The sequence below is a fragment of the Pelodiscus sinensis genome, chromosome 11 (genome assembly GCF_052426305.1).
Source record: "Pelodiscus sinensis isolate ZL-2025 chromosome 11, ASM5242630v1, whole genome shotgun sequence".
Lineage (NCBI taxonomy): Eukaryota > Metazoa > Chordata > Testudines > Trionychidae > Pelodiscus > Pelodiscus sinensis.
Genome location: NC_143062.1, coordinates 14,955,414 through 14,973,884, shown reverse-complemented (window position 1 = coordinate 14,973,884; position 18,471 = coordinate 14,955,414). Strand labels below are relative to the sequence as shown.

Here is an 18,471-nt window from a genome sequence, read left to right as displayed (position 1 = left end):
GATTTAAATAATCGCCGCTTCATTTAAATTTACATGGCTGCTGTGCTGAGCCGACAAACAGCTGATCAGCTGTTTGTCGGCTCAGCGCGATAGTCTGGACGCTCCCCTGCCGACATCAAAGATATTTGTCGACCACCCAGGTAAACCTCATCCCAGGAGGCATACCTGGGTGGTCGACAAATACCTTTGATGTCGGCAGGGGAGCGTCCAGACTATCGCGCTGAGCCGACAAACAGCTGATCAGCTGTTTGTCGGCTCAGCGCGGCAGCCATGTAAATTTAAATGAAGCGGCGATTATTTAAATCGCCGCTTCATTTTACTATGTCTGGTAGCCTAATCTACATGCCTCTGGCGACAGAGGCATGTAGTCTAGACGTACCCTAAGGTATGTAGAATGGCTTGTTTGTGGGAGGTGGGAGGCTTTGGATAAAAGGTTCATAGGATGATGGGCTCCTTAATATGGAAATCTGAACAGACTTTTGGCAGGAAGGAAGGGTGAGGCTGAAGAATCACTTTGTCCTTATGATACATGGTATAAGGCAGGGTGGCTGTGAGAATAATCTCACTAATGCTTTGTGCAGATGTGATTACTACCAAAAATACCATTTTCATCACCTGTAGAGCTAGGGGGCATTTGGCAAGAGGCTCAAATGGTAATCTAGTTAAAGCACTGAGCACCAGCTCCAAATCCCACATAGGGGCTATAGGTCTATGTGGGGGGCAAGGGTTGTGGTTAGCCAGCCCCTCGAGGAACCTCTTGGAAATGAGGTGTACAAAAACCGAAGCCCCATCAATCAGTAGATGGAGTGTTGATAGTGCTGCTAGGCGAACTCTTAGAGGCCTTGTTTTAGGTGTACGATATAGTCAAGGATTAAGTGAAGAGGAGGATCAGATGGATACATATCAATGCTTGTACACTAAGATGCGAAGTACTTCCACTTATGAAGGTAGGTATTGTGAGTGGTCTGTCTTCTACTCTGGAGAAGAATGGCTTTCACTTGCTGGGAACACCTTTCTTCCATTCCTGCGAATCAGATAGAAAACAGGCTATCAGATCTAGGGTTTCTGGGTGGGGATGGAGAAAGGTGACTCTGTTCTGCAATAGGAGGTCTGGGCAAGTTGGAAGAGGGAAGGAAGGTTGAAGAGACATTTGAGAGAGATAGAGAAGCCAGGTCTGTCTAGGCCAACCTGGCGTTATGAGGTTGACCCAGGCCCCATCCAACTTGATCTTCCTGAGGACCCAGGCAATAAGTGGGATGGGTGGGAAGGCATAGTGGAAATGAGCATCCATAGAATCAGGAAGACATCACCCAATAATCTGGAACCTATGCCCACTCTAGAGCAATGAAGGGCACATTTGGTATTCCTGTATTTTGCAAAGAGATCTACTGTCAAGAATCCCCAACAGCAGAAGATTTCTTGCAAGACTTGCATATAGATCTCCCATTTGTGGTCTATTTTGAAGTAACGGCTGAGGGCATCACCTATAATATTCTTGATGCCTGGGAGATATGGCACCATGATGTTGACGACATTCCAGATACACCAGTTCCAGAGGCATACAGCTTTAGCACAAAGGGAGCGAGAATGGACACCCACCGATGGTTGATGTAAAACATAGTGGTTGTATTGTCCATGAGGATGCATACTGTAGAACCCTGCATGTGCTGAAGAAACTGCCTGCAAGCATTGTGCACAGCCCTGAGCTCCAGCAGGTAGATGTGTAGATGTGTGAGGACCGCTTGCCTTGGGCAAAATGGTGGTATAAGTATGCCCCCCCAACTGAGGAGAGATGTGTTGGTAGTAATCTGGCTCGACTTTTGGGCTTGGTGGAAAGGGACACCCGCAAGAAGGTTGACAGGACAGATTCACCATTGCAATGAAGTGAGAATCCTTGGAGGTATGGAAATTCACGTATGAATGTGGTATTTGGAAGAAATGTACACTGCAGTGAGCCAGTGTTGGAGGCAATGAAAGTGAAGTTGAGCGTGTTGGACCACATACGTTGTGGTGGACCACATACATTATGGTAGTGACATGATCCATTAGACAGATGCTGGTAAATACTGATACCGTAGGGCTTGACACCATGGTGGAAAGCAGCTTTCTTATTGTCTCAAATCACTGGTGCGGAGGTAAGCATGTGCTGTCAGGGAGTCCAGATGGACTCTTATCAACTCTAGAGATTGGTTAGGATGTAGGGTGGACTTCTAGTGGTTTATAATGAACCTGAGGGAATTGAACAACCTCTGAGCAAATAGCACCATGCTCTCTGTGGCTTGTTTGGAAGGACTGCAAATGAGACAATCATCCAAGTAAGGAAAAATTATGGTGCCTGCATGACATAGGAATGTAGCAACTACAGCCAGCATCTTGGAGAAGACTCTGGGATTGGAGGAGAGCCCAAAAGACAGATATTGGAAATGGTCCGAGGCAACCGTAAACCAAAGGAAACATCTGAGTGCAGGGTGAATTGTTATGTGGAATTAGGTGCCTTGGAGGTCGAAGGCAGCAAACCAGTCTTCCTTGTCCAGTGCCAGGATAATTGATGTGAGTGTAATCATCTTGAACACTTTGTTGAACTTTGTTGAACTGCTGAAGATCAAGGATTGGTCTCCACGCGCCTGTTCTCTTCTCTGTGAGGAAGTAATTTGGATAAAATCCCTTGCTCTGATATCTTTCGGGCACCTAATCTACGGCTCCTATGTGGAGAAGTTCTACCTCTCAACAGAGGAGTATTTTGTGAGAGGGGGTCCCTGAAGAGGGATGGGGAGGGTGGGGAGGTTAGCGGAATGGTGGTAAGAAGGAGGGAGTATCCGCATTTGATGATTTCTAATACCCAATAGTCCATGGTAATCGTCACCCACTGATTGAGAAAGGGGCATAAACAGTGGTGGAAAATGTTGCGTTTGGGTGGAGAGGTACCACTGGCTCTTGAAAAAGCTTCAAACCTGCTGTTTAGAGACTTGGTGAGCAGATGGGCGGTTGTTTGGGATTAATCGGCGTTGATTTCTAGGCTTAGCGCGAGGTTGGTCAAATGGCCTTTGCTGTTGTATGCCATAAGAGAACTCATGTTGTCTTTGGTAGGGTGTATAGTGCTTCCTTCAATATGGGGGCAGATACACCCTAGAGTACACAATGTTGTGTGAGAGTCCTTGCTAGAGTGAAGGATCTCATTAGTTTTAGCTGCAAAATGTTTATCTTTGCCAAAAGGAGAGGTCCTCCTCTTTGTTTTGAAAATCCTAGGGGACCACCGTCGCTTGAAGCCATGATTATCGCCTCATGACAATGGAAGTAGCCGTCACTCTTGCAACTGTATCAGCAGAATCAAGAGCCATTTGAAGGTGTGCTGTAGTGTAACCCTCTTAAACTATTGATTTTAGGATTGGTCTCTTGCCACGCAGGAGGTATGGCATAAACTCAGTGTGTCTTTTTATAGTTATCAAAATTGTGGTTGGCGAGTAAGGCAGTGTAGTTGGCTATTCTAAGTTGTAATGTGGATGAGGAGTATACTTCCCTACCAAATAAGTCCAGGAATTTGTGCTCTTTTTCTTTTTGAGCGGATTTGTATTGGGGGTTTTGGGCTCTATGCTGTGCTGCGTCCATAACCAGTGAATTTGGTTGTGGGTATAGAAATAAAAAGTCCATGCTTTTGGATGGCACAAAATATTTTCTATCAGCCCTCTTGTTCATTGAGGGGCTGAGGCTGGTGTGTGCCAAACCTCATCTGCCACTTCCACAATTACTTCATTGATTGGGAGGGCAATTCTTGATTTTGAGCCGTGCTGAAGGTTCTTCAGGAGCTTATGCTGTTTCTCCTGAACTACTGATAATACCACCTCCTGGCTAGTGGTGACTCTTTTGAATAGATCATGAAACTCTTTCAGGTCATCAGTGGATAATGGATCATCTGGGATGACAGCCTTGTCTGGTGAGGAAGAGGATTTGTCAACTGGGGAAATGTCAGGTTGTTCTGCATCCTCAGTAATTAGGCCATCCTCTGTCTCAATGTCCTCAGTTGGCTGGGGAGAGCAACAAGTGTGAGAGGCAGGTATGGACCTAGGAACTGACAGTGATGGTACCATTCGTCAGTGTCATGGAGGTGCCCAAAAGCAACATGGGGACCAGCGAGGGGAGTAACATGAGTGGTAGGACCAGTCCTGGTAAAAGGAAGGGTGATGGTCATTGCATGGTTGGTGTCTGTAGTAAGATACACATGTTCTGGCAGGAGAAGAAAGATGGGAAGAAAACAAAGTGCTCTGATCATTGTCGTAGGTGCTGTCGTGGGATAACACCAGTGAGCAAGGTGGGGAACTTCTTATTGACAAAGGGAATGAGAATGGTGTCTTGGAGGAGAAGGATGTGGACTTCTCTGACGTGGATCTACAATCAGTGATGGCTCCCGGTAATCGCGGGAACGTAAGACAGAGTGGTGGTGGTCAGGAGGAAGACTTTGTGGTGCTGCAGAACTCGGTGCCAATGGTTGGGGCATCGGTGCCAGTGGAGACAGCTGTGGTTCTGGGCTGTGTGTGTGAGGCAAGGGCTTGGCAGATTTAGATTTTGCTTTTGCTGGTGCCAAGGTCTTAACTGGTGCCGCCATTGTCTGCGGAGCCACCGAGGAGCTGGTGCTGTTGGTGCTGCCGGTTTCCTGTTCCCAGGTATCAGACTTTTTCAGTGCCAAAGAGGATGGTATCAACTTTTGGGTGGCACACAAGGTGCCTGGCTTGTCTCCCGAACTCATTCTTGGAGGTAAGAAGCAGGCTGGGGAGACTTGGGCAGCGAGAGCTCCAAGTCTTTAGACTTCCTGTTAGCCTTGTCAAGGTGGCTGTCTTTGTCCCTGGTGGTTTGAGGCTTCACAGCCTTGTCAAAAAGCAGCATATGCAGCCTGAGTTCCCTGTCTTTGTGGGCTCTGGCAGTAAGGCTTCAGCAGTGTACACATTTCTGGGGAATATGGGCCCAGACAGCGTATGCACGACCCGTGGCCATCAGAAGCGAGCATAGGGTCATGCCATTTTTCACGTCTTAAAACCCAGAGAGCTAGGCATGTTGTCAACAGAGCTTTCTTTCTTTCTTTCTTTCTTTCTTTCTTTCTAAACTCTGCAAAGCAGGGTTTCTTCTTTCCTTCTCTTCTCACCTTTTTTTAAATTAAGGCTGAAGGGACCATCGCTGGAGACTATTGGCACGGCTCCCTCAGAAACACTGAAGCAACTATTTACAGCAAAACCTTTTTTTTTTATAACAACTAACAAGTTACTGGAACATAACAACTATCAGCTCTATATCAATTAATTCTAATAAAAATGTTAATTCTAGGAATCGGAAGGAGGAGAGAAGTTCGAATTCCATCTGTGACCGGGGGTAGTAATGAATAAACTGAGGGCAGGTGGGCTGCACGTGCAAGCTCCAAGGCACAAACAGCATGCATCCCTCCCACCACACATGAGCATCCTGGCCAGACACTGTCTGTGGTTCCGGGATGAGCCCAACACCAACATTGGAGCATCCATGGGGACATTACTTGAAGAAGAACTTCCAAGTTTTGCTTTGAGAATGTTTGCATTTCAAAGCAAAGATCTCAGAAAGTGCAAACACAGATGGAAGCTAAATACTGCAGTCAGTTTTAACAGCTGCAGCTACTCAATGATCTGCTTCATTATTTTTTAGACTGTCAAGAACCTGATAATTTCAAAGCAAAACTCACTTGATTTTTAGTCAAAACTATGAAAAAACTGACTCATCCAGTTTCAGTGCAAAACATGAATTGACTGAGATTTACTCAATAGAACATCCAGATTCACTTGAAACTGATAACTAATTTCTTATAACCCTAAAGTACCTTTGAATGTACAAGCAGTAGTAGTTTATGTTGTAAATTACTTATTACAGGAAAAGTATTACCCAACTGGTGTTACAGAGATGCTCAGACTACCTATGAAGACGCTAAGGCAATGGCCACACTTCCCTGTAGTTTGGATTATGAGTGTGTGCACCAAAATGCTGCAATATGTGGATGCTGTCAGCATAAGCTGTTTGAAAAGGACTATGTTAATGAAAACAAGAAACCTTGCAATCAACACCTGCAGCCTCTACCCAGGGGAGCTACCATGCAATGCTTTGTTATGTGTTGCTTTTCCCACTCCCATGGTTCAAACTATGGGGCACAGTAGACAAGGCCTAGGACTGCTCTTATTTTTCAATCACAGATCACTCACAACAGGCCTGTATGCAGGGTGTGTGAGTAAAGGGTGTGAATGCATCCCCCCAATGGTCCTCCAAATTGCCCCCTAGTTGCCCCAGCCTCCCTCCCCCGTCTTCTGGCCTGCCGGGGGAAGACAGGGGTGGCATGCTGCCCAAGCCTCCCTCCCCTGTGCTCTGGCCAGCCGTGGGAAGGCAGGGGCTGATTTCCTTTCCCTCCCCCAGGAGTGAGGCCAGGGGCAGGGCTGAGCCACTATGGCAAGAGCGGAGCAGCCACCAACCCCTCCCATGACTTAGGCTGGGCTGCTGTAGCTGCATCATGGACAGTCAGGGGCTGATTCCACTATAGCCCTCCCAGGTAGCCAGGGAAGCAGGCTACTGTTCTGCTTCGTGATCCACCAGTTGACTGCTTGCTATCAACCGATCGACTGTGATTGACATCTTGGGCACCCCAGATATAGGATGTAATTGTAATTGGGCTATAATTGAGCCTTGCTGGGTGATCCACAGGCATCGGGTGATTAGCCCTGCTTGATAGCAAACTGTTGTTCTTTTCATTGAAAAGGTACCAGTTAGGACGCCAATATAAAGCAACAATAGACAAATGACAAAACATATGCGTTAGCTTCCCATCGCTAACAGTTCATTTTAAAATATACAGGCATTTCAAAATAATTCCTTGTTAATATTATTCTAGTTTAAAATAGTATTTATTTTTGAAATTGGATTTTAGGCACAACTGGAATATAACTGGAAAATAAGGGACCATTTTAAATTTAAATGAAAATTATTTAAAATTAAAACCCTTTATAAAAATGGTCCCTTAAATTCCAGTTGTGACAGTTTTTATTCAAAACAGATTTAAATATTGCTATGGGGAGGAAAAAGCAGCAGGAAATATATATTTTAAAAAATTATATTTAAAAACATTGTGGTCCACATTTACAAAAAAGTAACCTGGTTTTGGTACACACTTCATTTATATCAGTCTATTTCCAAAGTTACCTGTTTCATTGCAACCTTCCAGCTGACTCAACATTTACTAGTTAAATCCTTTCATATGCCCTTTATTGAATCATTTAAGCTGCTATAAATCTTGGCAGTAGTACATTGTGAAAATATTATTTAAAACAGCTTTCAAAACATGTTCAAGGCTACCACAAAGTGAAATCATCATGGGAATCTTGCTCTTAGGGAAGCCTTAAAATTTTGTAAGGCTATATTGCCAACAAGTAATTAAACAGAATAGTTCGATAAAGTATATTGTAGAAAGTATATTGTATAATGTATATTGCTGTAAGCAGATTAATGGATGTAACTGAACTGCTTAAAGAAATAGGTTGCCTACCTGATGCTGCAACATCTGCAATAGGCCTTTTTGTGACATTAGCCATGAATCCAACAATGGAAAAGATGACAAAGCCAGCAAACATACTTGTGCATGAATTTATACAACACACTATGATGGAATCCCTGAAACAAAGGAAGAGGTGCATTAGACTAATAAATAAAGCAATACTGGTTACATTCCTGTATTTTCTATTATCTTTGTTGAGAGGAAGGGTGCCTAAGGTTAAGGCACTTGACTCATCACATCTGGATTCTGTGATATACCTTCTATGTGACTCTGTACAAGTCACAGAAAGTAGTAAAGTGGGGATACTATTTTGGTCTTTCCTATTTAGATTATTTGATTTTAGGATCTGGAAATGTTTCTTAGTATGTATTTGTAGAGCTCCCAATACAGTGGGGTCCTGATCTCAGTAAAGATGCCTAAGTGCTACTGTAATATATATAACAATATGTTTACCTGTAAACGTTGTTGTGGAAAGGGTTGTAGCTTCCAAGAGCTATCAGTGAACCAAGACCCAAACCATACGAGAAAAAAATTTGCGTAGCAGCATCCAGCCAGACCTAATTGCAGAAAGTAACATATTTTTTCACTATGTTTAGACAGAAACTTGTGTGGCTGCTCAGGTGCTTTTGTAATGGTGAGCAATTCACATGGAACTTTTGTTTACAAGAATTAAATGTTTACCTCAGAATCAGAAAGCTTACTGAAGTTAGGAGTGATATAGAATAAAATGCCTTCCTTTGCTCCAGGTAGTGTCACTCCACGGAAGAACAGGATAATTAGCATGACATATGGATAAGTAGCGGAGAAGTATACCACCTAAGAGAAAGAAAAGGATTTGTAAGCATGGAGTTAAAATGGGCCCTTTGCATTGACTTTCAGTAGCTTTAGCTATTTGCTTCAGAAGTGATAAAACCCAGATTTGTTTTTCAATCCATAATAACGGGCAAGGGTCACATTTCATGGGGAAATAATGGGACACTGCTCTTTGTTCCCCTACGCCATGCCCAGAATCTTCCATTCAACCAATCTAAACTAACAGCCCCTTTCCACTGTTTTTCTCTCTGCCCTTAGGACCAGAGGCTAGGGAGAAGACAGGGCTGCCAGTGAAGCACTGGTTCACATTGCTCTTCTCCTTGTGCTTGCAGTGTGAACACCAGCTTTGCCATGCAGAGCCCAGCCAGGAGGAGAGCACCAAATGGTTCTTCCCACTGAATGAACTCTATCCCTGCTAGAGGGGCTCTGTTCCTACGCCAGGAAGGGTGAAAGACATTTGTCGGTGATAGAATTACCCTGCAGTGTCTCATGACATCATCTGTCTTCCAAAACTCCTGAGATGGGTTGATGTGAAGTTAAGCTACAAAAAGGCTACGTCTAGACTGGCATGATTCTCCGCAAATGCTTTTAACTGAAAAGTTTTCCGTTAAAAGCATTTGTGGAAAAGAGCGTCCATGCCAATCTAGACGCACTTTTCCACAAAAAAGCCCCGATCGCCATTTTCGTGATCGGGGTTTTTTTGAGCAAAACAAATCTGAGCTGTCTACACTGGCTTTTGCCCAAACGGGAGCAGCATAGTCTTTCTGCAAGAAGCACTGATTTCAGACATAGGAAGTCAGTGTTCTTGCGGAAATTCAAGCAGCCAGTGTAGACAGCTGGCAAGTTTTTCCGCAAAAGCAGTTGCTTTTGCGAAAAACTTGCCAATCTAGACACAGCCAAACAGTATGGCTGCTTCCTTTAAGAATACTAATGCAGGAGAAGGAGAAATGAAATTCTACACTGCAGCTGTGTCCTTTTAACAGCTACATCCAGTTCTCAGCTGAACCTGAAAGTGGAATGTGGATTTTAATGACCTTTGAGAAAGTCTTTAATTGGTCACATAAAAATTTGAGTGTGGAATTCATTTAAAGCATACGTCCTAATGGCAGAGTTAAGTATTAGCACAGTATGATAGCACTACTAGAGCGGAGACCGAATCTGATGACTACAAATACTTCTCTCTTCAGAAAAGCAGCAATTCATTTTAACATTGCCTTCAGTCCATATAAAGGGAGCAGATGTGCACACAGCATTCACTGGATTACTGCCTTTCAGTAACTTGTATTTTTCTGTATAATGATAATGTTTTATATCTCGTCAGCATGCCAAATCCTGGCCCCCTGCACAAAACCCAAAGTCCTGGTAGTGTGGGATCCCACAGCCTCATCCAAAAGCAGGTTGGAGCTGTTTCCAACAGCAGCAGCAACAGCACCTACACTGCACATCTTCCTGTTTGGGGAGTTGTTTTTATTCACAGAAGGGTTAATGAGAACACTATAAAAACATGGGTCCATGCTAACTGCAGATCTCAGGTGCACATATCCCCAGCCATCCCTAGGGAAGCAGGGAAGGAGTAGTCTTTGCCTTCCCTGCAGCACAGTGACAGCAATTCTGATTGGCCCCAACAAGGGCTCTGCAAGGATGAAAGGCTCTCTGGACCCTTTCCAACCCAGTGTGCAATGGCACAAAGGCCAAGCCTTCGAATTACACTGCAGATGCATTTCAAATGCATGCAGTTAGTGTACTGTATGTGTCATTTTTCGTAAGTACACTGCAGCATTATTGCTATCACCAGTAGATATTCACAAGACAGCGTGATGGATGCAGACCAGTTGGCCGCTGAAGTCTAGAAGGGTATGTCTACACTACAAAGTTAGTTCGAACTAACAGACATTAGTTCGAACTAACTTTCATAGGCGCTACACTAGCGCTCCGTTAGTTCGAATTTAATTCGAACAAATGGAGCGCTTAGTTCGAACTAGGTAATCCTCATTTTACAAGAATTAAGCCTAGTTCGAACTTACTAGTTCGAATTAAGGGCTGTGTAGACCCTTAATTCGAACTAGTGGGAGGCTAGCTCTCCCCAGGTTTCCCTGGTGGCCACTCTGGCCAACACCAGGGAAACTCGTCTGCCCCCCTTAAAGGGGCACGGACTGGCTACGGTACCCATGCCAGGTACAAGCCTGCCAGCACCCAGCCAGCAGACCCTGCACCTGGCACGGATCGAGCCACCCACCCGATGCCCCCCAGCCCTCCCCCTCTTCCCGGGACCAGGCTGGCAGCTCCCGGGAGCTTGCCTGGGACCGCAAGAGGCGGGCACCCGCCTGGGCTAGTGCGGACATCATGGACCTCGTCCACGACCTCCGCACTAGGCACAGGAAAGTGGCCGGCTAGGGCAGGAGAGCTGCCAGCCTGGCCACCCAGGAGCAGGTGTGCATGAAAATCAAGGTGGTCCACTGAGACCCCCGACCCTGAGCCCTGAACTTACAATGGCTGTCCTGGGTCAGACCAAAGGTCCATCTAGCCCAGTAGCCTGTCTGCCGACAGCGGCCAACCCTAGGGATCCTGGAGGGGATGGACCGAAGACAGTGACCAAGCCATTTGTGTCGTGCCATCCCTCTCCAGCCTTCCACAAACCTTGGGCAGGGACACCACTCCTACCCCCTGGCTAATACCACTCCATGGACCCAACCTCCATGACTTGATCTCACGTCCCTTTAAACTCTGTTCTAGTTGTAGCCTTCACATCCTCCTGCAGCAAGGAGTTCCACAGGTTGACTCTTTGCTTTGTGAAGAACAACTTTCTGTTACTAGTTTGAAGCCTGCTACCCATTCCTTTCCTTTCCTTTCCTTTCCTTTGGTGTCCTCTAGTCCTCCTTTATGGGAACTAATGAAGAACTTTTCTGTATGCACCCTCTCCACCCCACTCATGCTTTTAGAGACCTCTATCCTGTCCCCCCTCCGTCTCCTCTTTTCTAAGCTGAAAAGTCCCAGTCTCTTTAGCCTCTCTTCATATGGGACCTGTTCCCAACCCCTGATCATTGTAGTTGCCGTCCCCTCTCCCACCCTCTCTCTTCCCCTCTCCCACCTCCTTTTCCCAGTCTCCCCCAGTTTTGTTCAATAAAGACAGATTCCATTTTGGAACACAATTGTCCTTTATTTTGTACATCAAGAAGAGGGGCTAAGGAAGGGTGAGTGGAAGGAGGTGAGGGAGGAATGGGGTACAAGTCCCCGATGGGGAGGACTGGGCTGGCTCTGCGGGCTTCTGGGGGTGGAAACTCTCCTGCAGCCCCCCAATTGCCCTCTCTCCCCAGATGGCAGCCTGCGGCAAGTGCAGCCGGTCTGATGGCTGAGTGTTGTGATGTGCCCAGTGTGGGTACTCCGGGCAATCCAAGCCAGGACTGCTTTGCAAGTGGGCACCCCTGAGAACTGTCTGTCCGGGGTGGGGGTCAGGACCCTTTAAGCACAGCCCTTGGCTAGCCTGAGACAGCATCTCCACGCTCTAAGTCCTCCTCTGATGCCCTGCCGGCACTGCTTCTGGCCATCCTTACACCTGGTTCAGGGTCCACTTAATGTGGACATGCTAGTTCGAATTAGCAAAACACTAATTCGAACTAGTTTTTTAGTCTAGATCCGTTAGTTCGAATTAGCTTAGTTCGAATTAACTAATTCGAACTAAGTTAGTTCGAATTAACGTTGTAGTGTAGACGTACCCATAGAAAGTAGATTTAGTGTTTTCTGTTCTCTGAGGTTATGTCTACACAGGAACATTATTTTGAAATAACATAATCCACATCTACGTAGCCAGCAGTTATTTCGACACAATTTTGAAATACTATCAAGTTGGAGGGACTCCTTACTTGGACTCCTGTAACACTCATTTTATGAGAAGTAAGAGAAGTAGGAGGAAGAGTGCTCTATTTCAAAGTAAGGGTTGTGTAGACAGTATCAAAACTCAAAATAAGCTATTTTGAAATAAGCTATGCAATTGATGTAGCTTAATTTACATAGCTTATTTTGAGTTAAGCTCTGCTATGTAGACGTGCCCTGAATGACCAAGGCAGGGACTGCTACAATGCAATTAAGGGTATGTCTACACTACAGCACTAATTTGAACTAAGCTAATTCAAATTAGCACATCTAGACTTAAAAACTAGTTCGAATTAGCGTTTTGCTAATTCGAACTAGTGTGTCCACACTTATTGGACGCTGGGGCGCATTTAAGGGCAGCTGAAACCGGTTCCGGCAGGGCATCAGGTCAGTAGTTGCTTTGTGTGGCTGCTGTCGGAGGCTATCTGAGACTCATGCTTAAAGGGGCCCCCCTGGACAGCCGGTTCTCAGCTTTTCCGCTTGCTTGCCTACCTCGCCGAGGGACAGGAAAGTGTTTTTCTCTCTGCCTGTCTGTGTCGGTGCTTCCCTTTCGAGACGCTGCTGCAGTTGGCAACATGGAGCCAGAGCTTGCCCTGGGCTTTTCGGTGCAGTTTTTGGACTTGCTGCTGCAAGCCTGCCAGCAATGGCTGGAGGCTGCTTTGTACCACCTGGTGCACGTCAGACCCCTACCTCTCCACCTGGCCTCCCTGGGGGCCGTGGAGGAGCCACAGCACCACCTGGACGCCAGCGTGCCCCGCTGCATCTGGCATCTGGACACCAGCAGCGACTGGTGAGACCGCATCGTCCTGGACCGCTGGGGAGACAGACAATGGACCAAGAACTTCAGGATGAAAAGGGACACCTTCCTGGAGCTCTGCGAGTGGCTCGCCCCTGCTCTGCAGCGACGGGACACTTGCATGAGGCCCGCCATCCCCCTCCAGAAGCGTGTGGCCATCGCCCTCTGGAAGCTCTCCACGCCGGACAGCTACCGATCCGTCGGGAACCAGTTCAGCATGGGGAGATCCACCATCGGAGCAGTGCTCATGCAGGTACAGCACTCACCGGCCACTGGGCCGGGGGGGAGGGCGGCTGCAAGGAGGGCCGCCAAATGAAATTAATGGGGAGCAGGTTTAAAACTAATAATAAAAGAAAGTTCTTCTTCACACAGCGTGTAGTCAACCTGTGGAACTCCTTGCCAGAGGACGCTGTGAAGGCTAGGCTATAAGGGTATGTCTACACTACCCTCCTAGTTCGAACTAGGAGGGTAAAGTAGGCATTCTGCACTTGCAAATGAAGCCCGGGATTTGAATTTCCCGGGCTTCATTTGCATAAGCGGGGAGCCGCCATTTTTAAAACCCCGCTGGTTCGAACTCTGTGCAGCGTGGCTACATGGGGCATGAACTAGGTAGTTCGAACTAGGCTTCCTAATTCGAACTACCGTTAATCCTCATTTCACGAGGAGTAACGGTAGTTCAAACTAGGAAGCCTAGTTCGAACTACCTAGTTCGTGCCCCGTGTAGCCGCGCTACATGGGGTTCGAACCAGCGGGGTTTTAAAAATGGCGGCTCCCCGCTTATGCAAATGAAGCCCGGGAAATTCAAATCCCGGGCTTCATTTGCAAGTGCGGTATGCCTACATTACCCCGCTAGTTCGAACTAGCAGGGTAGTGTAGACATACCCTAATAGAGTTTGAAGAGAAGCTAGATAATTTCATGAAGGTTAGGTCCATAAAAGGCTATTAGCCAGGGGATAAAATGGTGTCCTTGGCCTCTGTCTGTCAGAGGCTGGAGAGGGATGGCAGGAGACAAATCGCTTGATCGTTGTCTTTGGTCCACCCTCTCTGGGGAACCTGGTGCTGGCCACTGTCAGTAGACAGGATACTGGGCTAGATGGACCTTTGGTCTGACCCAGTACAGCCGTTCTTATGTTTTTATGTTCTTATGACCCAGGGAAAATAGGGGGGAGGAGGCGAAAGTGCCCCGCATGAGAAGGTTCAGTCTGTCCCGTCCGTACTACCCGCTGCCCGCGGGGGTTGCTTCTGGGAGTGGGGTGTGCGGCAGTGCAAGGGAATGAACACTCCCCGCCACCCGGGTGCCCCAGTGATTCGTGGTTTGCTGTGTCTCTCTGCAGGTGGTCAAGGCCATCAACTGGGTGCTGCTCTACAGGGTGGTCTGCCTCACCCCCGTCATCTGGGGGTTCAGCGCCCTTGGCTTCCCCAACTGCGGGGGGGGGGGCATCGATGGGATGCACATCCCCATCCGTGCCCCGGAACACCAGGCCTCCCAGTACATTAACAGGAAGGGGTACTTCTCCGTGCTCCTGCAGGCCATGTGTGACCACCGGGGCCAGTTCACGGACATTAATGTGGGCTGGTCCGGCAAGGCACACGATGCCAGGGTGTTCCGCAATTCCTTCATCTGCCAGAGGCTGCACGCTGGGACCTTCTTCCCCGACCGCCACATCAGGGTCGGGGACATGGACATGCCCGTGCGGCCTACCCCCTACAACCCTGGCTCATGAAGCCGTACACGGGGCACCTCAACCCCACTTGCCCGGCCTTCAATGCCAGGCTCACCAGGGCCAGCATTGTGGTGGAGGGGGCCTTCGGATGATTGAAAGCACGATTTAGGTGCCTCCTCACCCGCCTCGACCTCGCCGAGCACAATATCCCTCCCGTGGTGGCAGCATGTTGTGTGCTGCACAATTTGTGCGAGAGGAAGGGGGAGGCTTTCCTGCCAGCCTGGATGGCTGAGGCTGAGCGCATGGCTGGCCAGTACACTCAGCCCCGCACCGCCGCCATCCGGGAGGCCCAGCAGGGGGCCATCCGGATCCGGGAAGCCCTGCGGGAGAGCTTCCATGTGGAGGAGGAGGACTGAATTCTCCCTGCATGCCCCACTGGGGCCTTCTTCCACCCTCCGCTCCTTCCCCTTTCCCCCCCTAACCCGCCTTCCTAATGTCAAATAAAGACATCTGTTTTGCCAACAAAAATCTCTTTATTGTACATAACTGGGGTGGGGGAGGGAGGAGGAAGGGTGGGAGAGGGGAGGGGGAAACCTGGGAGGAGGGAGCTGGAAGGGGGTGGAAGGGAAGGAAGGGAAGGGAAAGCTCAGGCTTGGGGATCCTGCTGGCTCTCCCGTCTCGCAGCACTGCGGGTGCGGGGGAGTCGGGGGGGAGTGGGTGTGGAGGGTGGGGCAGGAGGGAAAGGGGGTGCGGAGGAAACGGGAGGGGGAGCAGGGGTGGGAGGAGGAGCAAGAGCTGGGATGGCCACAGGGGATGGAGCAGGAGGAGGCAGGAACCTGTCCACCAAGGTCTGGAGGTGACCTGTAAGGGCACAGCCCTGCTCCTCCAGCACCTCCAAACTCCGCTGCCACAGCCGCAGGTCCTCCCGGACCCAGTGGTCCTGGGTGTGGAGCTGGTGCTCCAGGAGCCAGAGGTGCCACCACTGGCACTCCTCCTGGTGCCTGGTGCGCCTACTGGCCTGGGTGCAGGTGGCTGTTGCAGGCGGGGTGGTGCACCCTGCAGTCCCAGGTGCTGTGGCTGTGGTGAAACAAGAGCAGTGGTCAATTCTCCCTGGAGACAAGGTGGGTGAAACCCAGACCCCCTCTTCAAGGCCAGGGCCCCTGCATGACATCCAGCTGCTGCTCCATGGTGGGCAAGGCCCAGGCGCACGGTCCCTGGGCTCCCTCTCCCCCACCCTCCCATACACATAAGGGGAGCACGATGGCACTCACATGTGGCGCCCTCCTCGGCCTCGGACGACACAGCTGATGTGCTCTGTGGGATGCCTCGGGGGTCCTGGGCAAGCTCCCTGCAGGCTCCTGGCTCTCAGCATCCTCCTCCTCCTCCTCCGTATCAGGGACAGGTCCCTCTGCCCCGGGGTCAATCACCATCCAGGGGGCATGGATGGCGTGAGCCCCCAGGATGCGGTCCGGGGCCTTAAAGTGGGGGCAGGTCTCCGGGTCGGCCCCTGGCTGGCAGGCCCTGGAGTAGGACTGCCGCAGGTCCTTGATTTTGCAGCGGACCTGCTCCCAGGTCCGCATGTGGCCTCTGGAGGCCAGGCTGGCAGCCATGCGGCTGTAGACGGCCACGTTCCTGTGGCTAGTGTGGAGATCATGGACATTGGACGCTTCCCCCCAAACCTCGATGAGGTCCACGATCTCCACACTTGACCAGGTCGGCACCTGCTTCTTAAGGCCCTGGGCAGGCTCCTGGGAGCTGCCAGCCTGGTCCTCGGAAGAGGGGGAGGGCTGGGTGGCAGCGGGTGGCTGGCTCATCCTGTGCCAGGTGCAGGGTCTGTTGGCTGGGTGCTGGCAGGCTTGCAACTGGCACAAGCAGTGTAGCCAGACAGTGGCCCTTTAAGGGCTCCGGGTCCAGGAGGGGGGCAGAAGAGTTTTCCTGGTTTGGCCCAGAGTGGCCACCAGGGCAAGCTGGGAAGGCCTAGCCTCCCACTAGTTCGAATTAAGTGGCTACACAGCCCTTAATTCGAACTAGTTAATTCGAACTAGGCGTTAGTCCTCGTAGAATGAGGTTTACCTAGCTCGAATTAAGCGCTCTGCTAGTTCGAATTAAGTTAGAACTAGCGGTTTGTATGTGAAGTGCCTATCAAAGTTAATTCGAACTAACGGCTCTTAGTTCAAATTAACTTTGTAGGGTAGACATACCCTAAGTCAGGCTGGCACCTGGGGCCAGTTAAGAACTTTCCAGAAGCAGCAGGCTAATCTGAGCACCTGAAGGCCATTAAGGACTTGTTGGGGCTAGTTTAAAAAGCCTCCCATCAGGCAGGGCTAGCAGGTAAGGACTGGGAGTGAAGAGGTGCTGGGGAAGAGCAGAAGATTGAGGTCAGGTACTAGGAGAAAGCTACTGGGAGGAGTTGGTTGGGGAAGTTGCCCAGAGAGATGCTGTTGCTCTGGTGGTAGAGAAATTACTACTTCCTCCTACTGCTGCCATTAGGGTCCCTGGGCTAATGTTGCATTAATGTTTAGTAATGTAACCTCTACCTTACCTGTGTGTAAAAAGAATCTGCTCTCAGATCAGAGAGCAGGCCTGGGTCCTCATTCCAACTCTCCCTGCACTGTTACAGTGGCAACCCTTGAAGGGGGCGTTTGGGACTAAAGAGTAGTTCACCCCAAACCCATTTGTCTGGCCTATGATGAGAATGGCTTAGTAGTCTGTGACCCTTATCTCTAGTAAAGGGCAAGAGGCTATGCAGAATGTCACTGAGAGCCTCTGAGAGAAATGCTATCCCCCTAGATGTGCAGGATCTGTGTGGCAAGGCTGGAGCTTTGCCACAATAGGTACCTTGTAATAAGAATACAGGAGTGTTGGAAAACCTACATCCTTGTGGCAAAGTTAAAGAGTTAATTATCCAGTATGGGATTTACTTTGGCATTATTGGTCACAGGAAACCTAGAATGAAAATTTCCAAACGGTTGATTCAGGGTTGTGTGGGTTTCCCTCCCCCACCCCCCGACTCTCATTTATTCTAAGACTGGTAGTATAGTAGATAAAGTGGCCTCAAAAAGTGAGTGTAATCAATCTGCTCTCCTTTACACTGGCAGAGTGGTACAAAGAAGCATTAGGGTACGTAAGAATCAACTCCTTAAACTAGAACCTTTCTCCTCCCCCCACGGACAGCTGCTTCATTAAGCAGGGACTAACTTCTTTAACCAAAGTATGAAGCTGTGAATTTCTTCTTACACACAGGTAAGGTAGAGGTTACATTACTAAACATATTGGGCTAAATGCACCACAGTTGCACATCTACATCCATATTACATGGTTTTAAGTTGACCCATTTTTCATGAAGTTTTCCATTATCATAGAATCATAGAATCATAGGACTGGAAGGGACCTCAAGAGGTCATCGAGTCCAGCCCCCCGCCCTCAAGGCAGGACCAAGCTCCGTCTACACCATCCCTGACAGATGTCTATCTAACCTGTTCTTAAATATCTCCAGAGCGGGAGATTCCACCACCTCCCTTGGCAATTTATTCCAATATTTGACCACCCTGACAGTTAGGAATTTTTTCCTAATGTCCAATCTAAACCTCCCCTGCTGCACTTTAAGTCCATTACTCCTTGTCCTGTCCTCAGAAACCAAGAGGAACAAATTTTCTCCTTCCTCCTTGTGACACCCTTTTAGATATTTGAAAACCGCTATCATGTCCCCCCTTAATCTTCTTTTTTCCAAACTAAACAAGCCCAGTTCATGAAGCCTGGCTTCATAGGTCATGTTC

At 48.6% G+C, this 18,471-nt stretch overlaps 1 protein-coding gene across 2 annotated transcripts in view; it reads right to left on the bottom strand.

Annotated features, from left to right (window-relative positions):
* SLC6A1 (solute carrier family 6 member 1) overlaps positions 1–18,471 on the bottom strand; it is a 211,887-nt gene that overhangs the window by 37,437 nt on the left and 155,979 nt on the right. For both annotated transcript variants that reach the window (XM_075939324.2, XM_089781101.1), the window contains exons 7-9: positions 8,234–8,368; positions 8,006–8,109; positions 7,544–7,668 (exon numbers count right to left, since the gene is read on the bottom strand). In XM_075939324.2, coding sequence (XP_075795439.1) covers positions 7,544–7,668; positions 8,006–8,109; positions 8,234–8,368 — 364 coding nt within the window. The remainder of the gene's footprint in view (positions 1–7,543; positions 7,669–8,005; positions 8,110–8,233; positions 8,369–18,471) is intronic.